This window comes from Dryobates pubescens, chromosome 8 (assembly GCF_014839835.1).
Source record: "Dryobates pubescens isolate bDryPub1 chromosome 8, bDryPub1.pri, whole genome shotgun sequence".
NCBI lineage: Eukaryota > Metazoa > Chordata > Aves > Piciformes > Picidae > Dryobates > Dryobates pubescens.
Window position 1 is genome coordinate 9,839,521 of NC_071619.1, and position 13,442 is coordinate 9,852,962.

General features: G+C 41.2%; 1 protein-coding gene across 1 annotated transcript in view; it reads right to left on the reverse strand.

Moving 5' to 3' along the window:
* Nucleotides 1-13,442, reverse strand: part of SORCS3 (sortilin related VPS10 domain containing receptor 3) — a 317,614-nt gene that overhangs the window by 8,746 nt on the left and 295,426 nt on the right. Inside the window, exons 20-24 of the mRNA XM_009908219.2 lie at nucleotides 11,319-11,452; nucleotides 7,289-7,412; nucleotides 4,575-4,687; nucleotides 2,754-2,885; nucleotides 820-919 (exon numbers count right to left, since the gene is read on the reverse strand). Of these exons, the coding sequence (XP_009906521.2) occupies nucleotides 820-919; nucleotides 2,754-2,885; nucleotides 4,575-4,687; nucleotides 7,289-7,412; nucleotides 11,319-11,452 (603 nt within the window). The remainder of the gene's footprint in view (nucleotides 1-819; nucleotides 920-2,753; nucleotides 2,886-4,574; nucleotides 4,688-7,288; nucleotides 7,413-11,318; nucleotides 11,453-13,442) is intronic.

Sequence of the window (13,442 nt, forward strand, 5' to 3'; positions counted from 1 at the left end):
CCTTCCTGATCTCACCTCTACACAACCAGGCAGTGTTCCTATACTCCTTTCAGGTTACCTGTCCCTGCTTCCACTGTCTGTGAAGTTCCCTTTTGCTCTTTGTTTGGACCAGCAGGTCTCTATTCAGCCACAATAAATCCATTGTCTCCTATGTAGTCATCACTTTCTCAGCAATAGCTGAGAGCTTCACACTAGGCTGGCCAATATTCTCAGCAGTAACTGAGCACTTCACACTTGGGTGGTTTAAAGCAAAGGGGGCGATGAAGCTCAAAGTGACTATTCATTACTCTGTGTGAAAATCAAGATAAGCATTAAAAATTGTATAAATTCTAATTTGTAGAAGTCAGTATTCAGTCACATATTCCTTGTAAGTGGCCTAGATCTTCTTTTCATTACTACTTTGCCTCTATAAAGCTTCTTGGCTAGTCATAACATTAACAAGCCCTTTGCAAGTAAGGATTTGATCCAATATCCATGAAACTTAGTAATACTCCCACTGAATTCCACAGGTGCCCAATAAGGCTTAATAGGAAACCATTCACCTGATTTTCTAAAACACCTGAAAAGCATCAATGCTGTAGTTAATTAAGCCATAGGGAACTCTTAAAAGGTACTTTGAATACTTGTACAAACTGGTGCATGAAAATGCCACTCCTGGATTCTGGTTTTAACACCTCCTGCTTCTACCACAGACGGTGTCTCAGTGTGACCAGTCCTACATATCCCAGCAGCACACCCCATCCTGGGAGTGCTCTGATGTAGGCTGGTTTTCCTGGAGCAATCTGAAGCTTCAAAAGAAGCCCAGCGATGCACACTCACCTAATGTTAACTGAGTAACATACACAATGACTTCAACGCCAGGCTTCAGTTCGAACTGGACCAGGTTCTGGTTGAGAGCATTAAAAAGGATTTCTACCACCTGATGAAACAACAAGAGATACAGTAGTTACAATTTAGAAGACAGCAAGCTCTAGAGAACATTCAGGAATACATGTGGCCCGTGTAGTGACTAACAGCTCTTACTGGCTTCAGGAAGAGAAGCAAGAGACTAAGAAACACCTACAAGCGCTTTAGATGGAGCTGAGTGTTATTGCATGCAATTCTCCATACAAGACTTCTGAGACTCAGAGAGTATGTTATTATACCTCTTCTTGGAAGCAAACCAAGCCTCCTTATACCCTTAGATTTTTTCACTCTCCACAATGCCCTGTGAGTTTGATCTAACGCACTTGGAAATCAGTGATACATTGGCCTATCACTGGTGGATGATGGAACTGAGTGAGGTAGTCCAGTCCACTAACACTTCTTTACTCTCACTGATTGAGGAAAATTCTAGTCATGGTGCTCCTGTTTAAATGGGCTGTCAGGGATGAGACAGTTTTGAAGATTAATGGCAAACTTGCCATCTTTTTCCTTCATGTAGAAGAGGGGCCTTGGACTGGAGTTTACTCACGGCTCAGCAACCCAGCTATGATGTGCTATTTTGGTTGCCCCAGAGCACATACTTGACAGGTTGCACTGGAGCCTGAATTTCTTAATGTTCGGTCTCCCTAGAGTAGTTCTGATGGTCAGGGCACAGCTACTGAGTAGTTCTGATGGTCTGCTCCCCAGGGCAATGCTCCTCAATCAGAAGTCAACAACAGCTAAAACTGAGCACACTGTGAAAGAAAAAATAATGGAGCACTGGAGCTTTGGGTTTTACTGTTAGGTAGTCATAAACTTAATCTGAGAGAGCTGCATCATACTGGCATAGGAAATACTGATACAACACCTTCTTCAAGGGAATTCTAATATGGGTAAAGCCTACCAAACAGGATGCAAATTACTCCAAGAAAATCTCTCTAGAAATCTTTCCAAACCTTCCCACCACAATGCATCTCTTCTGCACATCCATCACCACAAATTTAACAAGTTCAGCTTTGCTAGCTTCCTAGGACACTGAGGGGACAGACTTCGCTCAGTGGGTGACAAGAGCTACCACGGAATTCAGCAGTTGGCTGAATTACTTAATGCTTGATCACAGGAGAGTTATTCCTCCAAGAGTTACTTGGAGACAGGCTCACACATCTTGCACACAGTAAAAATGCTGCATACAAGGACATTAGCTAGAGCTAAGCAGCCTTTCCAGCAGAACTTCACTCTTTTGCCTTTATAGAGTTGATATAATCACTTGGTAATTCTAGCATGAAAGCTTCAGGAGACTAGGGCTGTGCTCCTAGCTCTTCCCTTGCCTGCACATCACTGTTGCTATTCATCACTGTAATTACCTATTTATCTAAATGGATGGATATTGTAACTTCCAAATACAGTTTGCACATGCCATTCACTGCTGCAGAGAAAAAAAAAGAGGGCTTGTTTCACTGATATATGGGCTGGAAAGCCTGATTTATTTTTAGTAAACCTCAGTATACTATCTTGTTGCTTTGGCCTCTGCCTATTAGCATTCCTCCAGGGAGTAGAGGGAGTACATATTCAAGGTTCTTTTGGCCATAACTATTGCAATAAGGACAAACCACTGACCTAGGAAGAACCACTGCTGGTAGAGTGTGACATATCACAATGAGCTATTAGAAAAGCCTGGTTTTCTTCTGAAAATCATTTTCTTTAATGCCATAAACTATGGCACCACAGTCCCAAGCAGCAATTCTGTCACACTTATTGTAAAATGCCTTTTCCAATGTTGAACAAGTTAGGAAGCCCATCTGCAAAAGTTATGATAGGAATGAATGTTCCATGAATCCTTCTCTCCTTACTTGTTCCAGATCAGCCTCACTGCTTTTCCTTCTCTCTGTTGTGTTTTTGTGGGGCAGTATGAAGAGTTCAGCAGAAGTTGGCAGCCCAGGAAATACAGCCACCAAGATCTGTTCATCAGGAATACCAGTCACCTAAAAGAAAAGCAAAAAGGAGGTCTCCAGCTGCTACTCTGTTCCTGAAGTTTCCATTCACAATGGGAGTATTGTGTTCCCATCAATTTGTTATTTGCCAGTTCCAGTGTACATGTTGTGGCCCTAATGAGCTCTTCTGCCCATTCAGTGGGTCAAACTAGAGGTTCTGCTAATGATTCACTCCATTTCTAGAAGCAAATGTAGGCTTGACAACTCCCCTTAACCCACAGATACTAATGCATGAACAACTTATTTTCTCCAGTTGGAAACTGGGGTTGATTAGAACAGCTGTCCTGGGAACCGCTCAACTTGCTGAATCAAGAGTCAGCTCCACACCTGAGTCTCACAACTGTCTTCAGCGTGACCTGCCCACTGAGGCTACTGCCCCCTCTCCCCAAATCCATGCTGTGCATCCTCACTAGGGTAGGAAGCCCCTCTCCCTCAGAAACCCTCTGCTGTATGAGGTTAATTCCACTATCTCCCTGATCCCTCCCCATCTCAGGCTCTTTGACCTTATTCTTAAATTGAAATGTCTCAATGGATGCAGTCCACAGGCTGCAGCCAAAGAGCGACAAAAGAATACAAGCAAGTTCTTCTACCTGATTTCTGCTCTTTGTAACTGCTCATAGTTACAACCTGATTTTTTTTTGCAAGCTTGACTCTGAATACAGTAAAAGAGAACAAAGATTTAAGCAAATTAACTTAGTGTTTTCTAAGGATAGGAAAACAATCAAGGACATGCTCATAAACTGTGAATTTTGAGTGGGCTGCAGATGAGAAAACCCCAGCAGAAATGTACTTTCCTGGTAAAACAATCAGCCTCCATTTCTAAGAACAGCTGTAACTGAAGAAAAACCAAAAAAAAAGGGGGGGGGGGGGGGGGGGGGGGAAGGCAAAAAGAAAAAAGGCAAGAGACATTTTTTTGGCAGAAGGTAAAAACCACAAAAGCTTGCCTTAAATCTATTTCCTAATTTCAAACAAAACCAAAGTCCCTGGCTATTTGATGTAATAAATTAATCTGTCCTCTTTCCCGCAAGACTGAGTGCTAGTTTACATAGTCTAATTAACCCCAAAGGAAGATTCACTGCATTACATCCACAGAAGTCTTTGTCCTGTGTTTAAAAGGTTATTTTATTTTCCTTTTGAATTCCCTTTTTATTTGGTTTTTGCTCCAGTTGGGCAGGGAGTAGAGCTTTGTTGTATTCACCAACTGCTACACATAGCTGCATGTGGAACTCCTGACTAACAGGAAGAGGTAAAAATATCTTCCTCATGCCACCAACATACTACAATGTCTGCCTTCTGGGATGAAATGGATCAGCTGTTTAACAGCTCACAGTAACACTACCCAGATGTCTGAAGAAGGAACAGTAGCTTCTGTAATACCAATTTAGCAAAATAAGAATAACAATGGTACTATTACAATCTCGACTTTTGGAAGTCCTCAGGGATATTAAAAGCTAAAAAGCACCACAGAAACATTAATAAAAGTAATTATCATATTTCTACAGAATTCCCAATATAGTTTGCCTCCATAAAAAGACCCAGCATATTAAGAACATTTTTATCCATTCAAAATTACAGCTTCATCACTGCTGCTCTTTCCCCATTCTTTTAAGCTAGCATGTTGAAAAAGTGCATGTTTTAACAGCCTAGGCAGTATTAGTACAGATGAGGAGATATGCTCACCTGTGCTAGAGCTCTCTTGATGACTTTGCCAATGTCTTGTCTCCATTCAGGGATGTCAGGGTTATGGTAGTCCAAGTTGGGAGAAAATGACAGGAGCTGAGACTGGAAATACTCTGAAACAGAAAAAAACAACCCAGTATTTATATGAAGATTAAATGGGTAGTGGTCAGGGTACAGACAAGGGTGCAGAAGACAACAAGATGACCATAATTTATCTCAAAGCATGAGACAGAGAAAAGGCAAAAGGAAAAAAAGGGGTTGGCTAACACTAAGCAGGACAACAAGCTTACAAGGAAAGAATTCTCATAATGGTTCTTATAAAGGAAATTTTGACCAAATCCAAAGCTGTGGCTTTTCCCAGAAGAAATGGTAGCAAGAATGACAGAGGGGAGAGGATGCCTTCCCTTTATGATGCCTCTAGACTTTTGTATTTTGCTGTTCAGCTTAATCAGATTCTGCTTACAAGGAAGTTGCCCAGTAACTAAGGTGGCATCTGTCTGAAATGTATAAGGTCTGCTCAACTGTATGCATTGTGCTCTACAGAGGAAGCACATACTGCAAGCAGTGTTTTCAAAACCAGGTATTATCTGTTTGCTCTCCTGAGTGGATGCCATGAGTGGTTAAGATCCCAAAAAATCAGAACCCACTGGTGGTAAGATAAGGCCGGATGGGGCTCCGCACAACCTGATTTAGTGTGAGGTGTCCCTGCCCATGGCAGAGGGGTTGGAACTAGGTGATCCTTGAGGTCCCTGCCAACCCTAACAATTCTATGATTCTATGATTCAATGAAACACCTTGAAACTAATTCCTAACTGACTGATTGCAGGGAAGAGGATAAAATTCCTAGACTTCAAATATAATTTTTTCTCCAATTCCAACTCTTCCCTCTGGTATCACCAGAGACCAAGCCTGGAATTCTTATGACAGCTGTGCACAAAGGAGTGGGCCAGCAAGATGTCTCAGGGTAGAAGACTCTCCTTTTGTTTTTTTGGAGATGTGCTGTGTGTCGTTTTGAAGCATCTGATCTCCAGACATTTAAAATAAGTACTCTTAGTCATTTGTAAGGATGTATCAGTTTTAGCTTAAGAAGAAACATCTTTTCAGATGGTGCAGTATATTTTTAAATTAAGCAAGCATCAGACAGAGCAGGGAAACTCTTGAGGCTTAACCTAGAGACTGATATATAAAGCCTTTGACTTCTGAACCCTCAAGTACCATGTCCAATTTATTTTGGAGTAAACTCTGGTCTGTTAATCTCAATTTGAGAAATAAATCTCCTCCACTGATGCACCAGAAAGCCATGCCTTCCTGCCATAATAACTTAACACAGGGCACAGATTAGGATACAAATTTAGCAGAGCACATATTTACCAAACGTGTCGCTCTTTTATGTACTCAGACTTGAACTGATCATCAGACTGGGGGTCTGGAAAGATTCCTTCCTAGACCAGTTTGCAGCATGGTGCTGCATAGGATTATTTGGCCATTCCAACTGGATCAATTTCTCTTTCTGACCAAGTCCAAAGTTTTGGATCTTTTAAATAGAATGTCAACAATTCTTACAAGGTATTCAAAAACAGGGAGTGAGGAGCACCGTGGGACCTACTGCAACCAAAGTCTGACATCCCCTGCGGAGGCCCCGCTCGGGTAGACTTTATTCCAGAAATAAATGGCAAGATGCAAGTTTCCCTGAAGTAAACAATGCATTTTGCACTGCTGAAAATGATCAGCTAGAGGGCTGCTTACATTTGCTAACAGCAGGTTTGAGCATTACTAAATCATATTAACAAATTATTAAAACCCACTGCATTTCACAGCCAAGCAATCAATAAATATCTATTTAGCTGGTTGTTAAATCTGAGTAGACAGCTTTCCAGTCACCAGATGGACATTTATTTATATTTAATTACTGAGACATGACATACATAGTTCAACTACACAGTGCAGCTCAAGTTATTTGAAGCCCAGGTCCCTCAAAAACACTTTGCTGGCCAATGAAAAGCTTGCCCTCAAATGCTGGATGCCAATAACTGGATAAGGAAAATGAAGAGTAGCCCAGAGTGGAAATTTTTCTCTGAAGAAATCTCAAAGTCCTGGCCAAAACTGCTGAGAGAGTCCTTCTACTCAGCCTTTATTGAACCCCAAACAGGGTAAGCTCTGTGGTCTGCCAAAGGGTGTTTTTTGGAGCCCTGATGCACAAATATGGCAAGAACATACCAAACATTATCAGCAAGGAAGTCTAGCAGGCACATTCAGCCCTCCAGCCGTGGCATGGAAGATGGGCAGAGATACCAACAACAGAGTAATTTCTGCCCTCTGTACTCTAGATCCCTCCAGAACCCTGCCACGTAAACAGTCACTATATAAAAAGTATTCTGGCCACCTTGATGCACTGTGACTACTTCTTTCCAGTTGGGAGGCAGCAAGAAGATTGTGGTTTTCCTTTGGGGGTTCCACAATCATGGACAGACCAACAGGCAAAGTGGACACCACCTGCCTTACTACAATTCTGAGCTTACAAATTTGGTTAAGAGCCCCAAGTATTCACTTCTGTATTTTCTGATCATGACACATCTGAGCTACTTTGATTACAGTTTTTCTACAGAGGTTCTTCTGTGCACTAGGAAGCCCACAGAGCTGATTTTCAGCAGCAACTGCCTGTTCTCTACCTCTAGATACCCCCCAGAGATCTGATTATAAAAGGACAAGCATACCATGCACTGCGATCTCCTTGGTATCTTGGATGAGGGTGTTGCCTGCAGCAACTTGTACAGTGACAGTGTTCATCCCCTCCACAGTGAAGATGTATGAGATGCTGCTCTCCAAGGTGATAAGGGGCTGCAAGAAGTAAAGACAGATGGTGGTATCAAAATCATGGTGAGATTAACCTGGGATTGCAGCATGCATCTGACTAATGCACCCTAATGGCCATGATATCTTTACTCCCTGATTATAGGAATAGTGCTCTGAGCTTACATGTCTTGCTAAGGCCTGTATGTCACCCAAACACAACCCAGTGAGAACTGTCCCATAGGCATAGGTTTCTTTCACTTTGGTAAATGATTCCTGAAATATTCTTTCTCTGAACTGCAGCCCATTATGCTTTGAATCTCTCAGCAGAGCACAGTCAGCAATTGCAGAGTTAGTGCTGCAGAATGCAGTGTTACACACGCACAGCACAGCTACCATATCAGCTGTACAAAACATAGGGTCCAGCTCAAGCAAGCACTAAACATAAACCAAAAATGCAGATGCTTCTTCAAACAATCCATAATGTACAGATTTATGACCAGTCCTTGCTCTTATAAGCACAAATCAGAGCAACTCTGCTCAAACCAGGGTGAAGGCACCCAGCATTGACCTGTCTGTCCTTTGAGCCTGTAAGCTAGCTCCAGGCACAGGCTGGCAAACCATGCTAACAAGGCTGAACTTTAGCCATCTCAGATTCCTGGCAGAGAGGGATGACTTTATCTGCCCTTTCTCAAAAAAAATAGTCCTTGGTACCACTTCAGCTGTCCTCTTTGCACAGGAAACTCTCACACTGATGCACCATGTTCAGAAAAGAAGAGATTTGTATATTGAAAATCAAAGGTCTAGCCACTGATCTGACAGCTGGTCTATAGACAAATCCTCTTGGTTTAGATCAAACCATGAAATTGGGAAATAATGATCCTAGCCTCCACAGGAGAAGCACACAGAGCTCTAAGAACACAGACAAAGCCACTGTACCATTGCTGTTCTCCATTTACTACACTACCAGTTTGTCTCCAGAGAAAAACTCCTAGGCATCCATCTTCCAGCTCTCATGCTTCATTCCATCAGACTGGTGACACACTGTTTCACAACAGTGGCCATATATGCCCTTTTCACAGACAAATCAAAATTTCCACTAGCATAGGCCAGACTGGCAGAATGACATCTTCCTCTGAGCCCCTTACCCACAAACCCAAAAGGCAACAGAAGAAAAAACAAACTAAGAAAAAAAAAATATCTGTTTGACCCCATGGGACTCACAAACCAAGACAGCTTGTGCTAGCCCTGGGGGTTTAGCTAACATATACTTAGATATACATCCTGGACAAGCAGAATGGGTCTATATCAAGCTGCAGCAATATTAACAATCTTCCTGGAGGTTAGAAACTGTGATTCTGTGACACAGGTAAGAGGAACCAGTGTGGCCTTTCAAATTACAGATTCTCCTTTTTTGGTGTGTGTATGCTGGACATTAAATTATCATGGATGATTTCACCTCCATCATGGAGTTTTAACGTTCAGCCAAATCCTTAATTTTAATTCATGCAGCAAGACCTGAGAAACTAACTCTAAATTAAATCAAGTAGTTTAAGGTTCATTTGCTCAAACCTATTAGACAGCTGGACACATTTATTAAACTGGACCTGTGTTAATCCAAGCAAAATGAGCACATCAGAAATTCAGTACAAAGGTTCCAGCAGGGTGGGGAGGGCAGCAGAAGAGCCTCAGCCAAGTCATTGGAGTCTAAGACAACATTTGCCTGTGCAGCAGCACAGGGAGTACCTTAGTGAGACTGCAGAGTGACACAGGACTCTGCCTGGAATGCCTACAGTCCCTCAGCACAGAACTAGAATAACTGACAATACCAGTAAACTATGCACAATATCACACACCTCATCCTTTAAATTCACACACAAATCAGCATCCCCATGAGCGCCACAGCTGGTAGCGGAGCAGGCACAGGGAAAGATTTGAGATGCACATTAAACACCTCAGATGGAAATTTGATGTGATGCAGACTGTTGTTCTGGGGAAAAAAAAAAGATGGCTGCTGCTGTTATGTCTGTATCCTTTGCCATATTTCTGTTAGTGGTGAAGCTGGAGTCAACTTCTTGAGACTATAAGATAAGATAATTCTCTCCAAAGAATGAGAGGTGCTCTGAGGCTTTGATTTGGCCATCAATATGGTGGCACCATCTTTACTAATCCACGCCTCAATATACTTCAGCAACATGTACAATCACTGCAAGTTATCATAAGGATCAGCTACTCCATATGCACCTACATCCAAATGCAGCTACATCCAAAGGATCCACCCTAAACACTTCCATACCTGCTTGAACTCTGTTGCCTATGGGTCAGAATTTTAATCCAGAAGATAAAACAGATCATGGATCATATTTACAACCCAGATGCAAGCACCATGACAGGAACATGGAAATCTTCATCACTGCTTTACTTTACCCCAACAAAAAGCAACCACAAAACAAAAGAAAACACACAAACAAACAACAACCAAAGAAACCACCTTTTTTTTTAAGGCTGTATTCACAATCAACTTCTGTATTAAGGACAAAAGCTACGTCAGGAAAACTCTGACAACTGGGTACACAGGCGGGCTTCAGCAGATGATGAAGTTATCATTACTTCAGTTATTTTAGGTATACTTTAATGGCTGTCCCTATGTGAGCACTGAGCCAAAAGTATCTGAACTGTAATGTGATATTGCGTATCTCTCTCTCAGTGTAGTATAAACTGTGTGGAATTATCTGGTACTTGTCTTGGACTAGATGTGTGTATGCGGGTGGCCATAGTTCAGCTGGGGAACAGCAACTTGTCAAGTTATAGAAAGCTTTTTTGCTCCTGAGCTCTTCCAGTGCCTCAATTACACTTCCACAAAAATAGGCAAGTTCTTACTGTAAGCTTTCTAACTTGATGTAAAAACCCAGTAGACAGAGCATTTATTGTTGTTTTTCTCCTACTACTGTCAGAGCTAGGGTAAGAGGTTAAAATGCAAGCAGCTTTGTCAAAGTTAAAACAAAATATTGGTGTGCTTGCTGTTCTTTATCTCAAGTTCTATATTTCATGTAAAATCCACATTTTTTTTCTACTATGACCTCACCTCACTGCACCCCTTCAAATGCAGCTCAGTAACACAGACAATGACGTGAGTTACACTGCTTTGGTAAATAACAGCAGATATGACACGGCAAAATCATCAGCTGTACATTTCACAACTGTAACGGTGGAGGACAGTGCCTTGTGTCAGCTGTCTCACTCCTAAAGTCTACAATAGAAACTGTAGTTAAAAAGCAATCCTGCTCTCTCCATTTTGAAAGGATGACCACAACTTCTAGTCTTGCTTTATGGATTAAAAAACAAAAAAAGAAGAAGCTTTTTCTAGTAAATTTTTGCCAATCATTTGGAAATTCACTACAGACAAGATTCATCTCCCCCTCCAATATATATGGGGCCGTGAAGAATCGTCATGAATGGTGGCAAACAATTCATTTAGAGTCTAGCTTGAAATTCTCCATGCAACTGACTATTTGAGCACCAACAGCTTTAAAGTGTTGTGTTGCTATCCAGCATTATACCCTGCACACTGGTACGTGATGGAACCCCCCATGGTTGTTTGAACACTGGCATTTTTTAAGCATCATGTTGAAAGGCAATATTATCCCATGTACAGTAGTATATAATTTAGTTAAGTTGCAAGGGAACACTGGTAATAACAGTGGTCTTCAAAGCTCAGTATGGCTGATAACAACCAGACATAAACAAGTAATGACTTTTAAGGCAACATGAGACTGGAGGAAATAAATTCACAAATGCTGAAGTTCAGATAATGGCAATGATTTCTAGAAAAGAAAAAACAAACCCAAAACCTGCAATACAAAACAAGCAAAGGCAAGAAATTTTTATCAGGGTGGAGAGAGTTCCCTCTGTGGTGCAACACATCGGCAAAAATAAACCAAAGAGCAGCTGTACCTTAGTGTTGTTACCAAACCACCAGAAGTAGGTAAGTGTGCCTGCCTGGCTGGGCCAAACTACTGCAGTGATGTTGACATCCTTATTTCTGATGGCAACAAAGGGGACACTCAGATGGACATGCTCCACTGGGCCTATAGGAAGAGAGAGTTCATTATTAGAGGCTTTAAGTTTAAACCCTCCCAGTGCAGTTGTGAACAGCAAGGACCTTTCCTTTACATAAATCAAATGTCTTACGTCAGCAGGAATACGCTTTTATAGCAATACAAGAGAATTCCATCAGTCAATAAGCAATGGGAAAAGATCTCAGATTAATAAATATAAAATCATACAGCTCCCTCCCTCATTCGGTCCTAGGAGAGCCAGAAATGCACATTTTCCACTGTCTTAATTTCAGACAGAGTCAGCATTGTGTCTAGAAGAAATTTTAACGTAGTTTGACGGAGAATAATGAACTGGCTTTGCACTGGATAGGGCAAGATGCTACTGAAAACCTGAGGGATAGGACAGAAGAGAGAAAGAGGTTGCTCTGTTGAATATATATCCACTGAGCTGCTAAGATTTGTGTGTGATTTGTCATTTTAGCCAAAATGGCTCAGATTTGATTACACATGAGGAATTTATGACTTGATTAAATATAACCTGACAGGTTTTTCAGAAGGAAATCCTTTGTGTCTTTTTTACTTTGGCCTGACCTTGAGAAGTCACTGGGGAGTCAGCCACCACTAGAAAAAGACTGGAAATGCTTAGTAGATGTGTGCATTGGCATATCAAAGCATTTAGCTCTCTGAATAACTTGTTTCTGAAAGGCTTAAAAAAAAAACCAACAACAACAAAGTGTCAATTCAAAGTTGGGTCCAATTAAGTGCCAACATCCAGACTGGGTCCAGTGCATGAAGTCTAGAATTAAGAGACCAGCTCCTGCCCCCAGAGACAAAAACATGTGCAAAAAATACTGTTTGCTAATTTGTTTAAAGCTTTTACCATCTCCATTGTTTTCCTTCTTGTCTAATTTGTTGTTTTTTACAGGTACTGAATTTCAGCTGATAAACACTGCATGCCAGGCAGAGTTACTGAGTCTTTCTGGATGGTACCTTTTAAAATACAGTGAACTGATAGATTATCACTGTGAGAAGAAATGGATGAAATAAGAAAGATTTCTTCTTTTATTTTTTTTTTTGTAAGGCATTAACTCTGGGAAGCAGGAAATTTGCTGATTTTAACTGAGATGATCTCCTTGTGTTACCTTTCAACTCTGCAAGCATTAAATGGGGACATTAATCACATCTCCACCTACTTGGATTACAAAGATTTTGGAAAGCAAAGGCTGTTCTTTTGCCATCAGAACTTACAGCTCTGAGCACAATGGAACACTATTCTTACTTTTGGCTTCTTGAAAGTTTTTCCTTTTTCTCCCTTTCATCCCAAGGCATTTCTACCAGCAAATCACTCCTGAACTCTGCCCATAGCAAGTGCTGTGGGTTTCCAAAAATAGCAGTTCCCCAAATATTTTGTGACAGTGTACGTAAGAGGAAAACCACTAAGATCTTCACCTCCTTTAAATGAAGAGATGAGCAGCTTGACAGTAGATTCCAGAAAGGTGAAAAGTTGACTGATGACTGGTAAAGCTGCAGGATGGAAAACTACTGTGGCTTGAAGCCAAGGAGTTTCCTTCTCTGATTTTTTTTCAGCACAGGATTCCAGTACCAGACATACTGCATAATAAGGGTGATTTATATAACGGGCATTTCTGACTGCACAATGGAGCTTGAAGGTCAAACCTCCAATATTTACCAGTACATCTTACTTCAGTGTTAGCATGAATCTAAATGCCTGCAAAATATATATTTCCCTAGAGATAACATAGTTAAGTTGGCCACCTAAGAAAGCTATAAGTCAAAGGAAAGATCTTAAAGGCTGAGAGAGAAGAAAGCAGAGTAGTACAACCAGCCCAAGCAGCTGTCCCTCATTGCATTCTGCTCTAAAATTTTCACCATGAAAAAAACAGTTCCTATGAGAAAAATGAGATAATCCATATAAAGCTGGTTGTTATTACCAAGTAACCATCACTGTCGCCAGCTAATGGACCAAGGTGAAGGAAAAAAAAGTTAATGCTCTAATAAC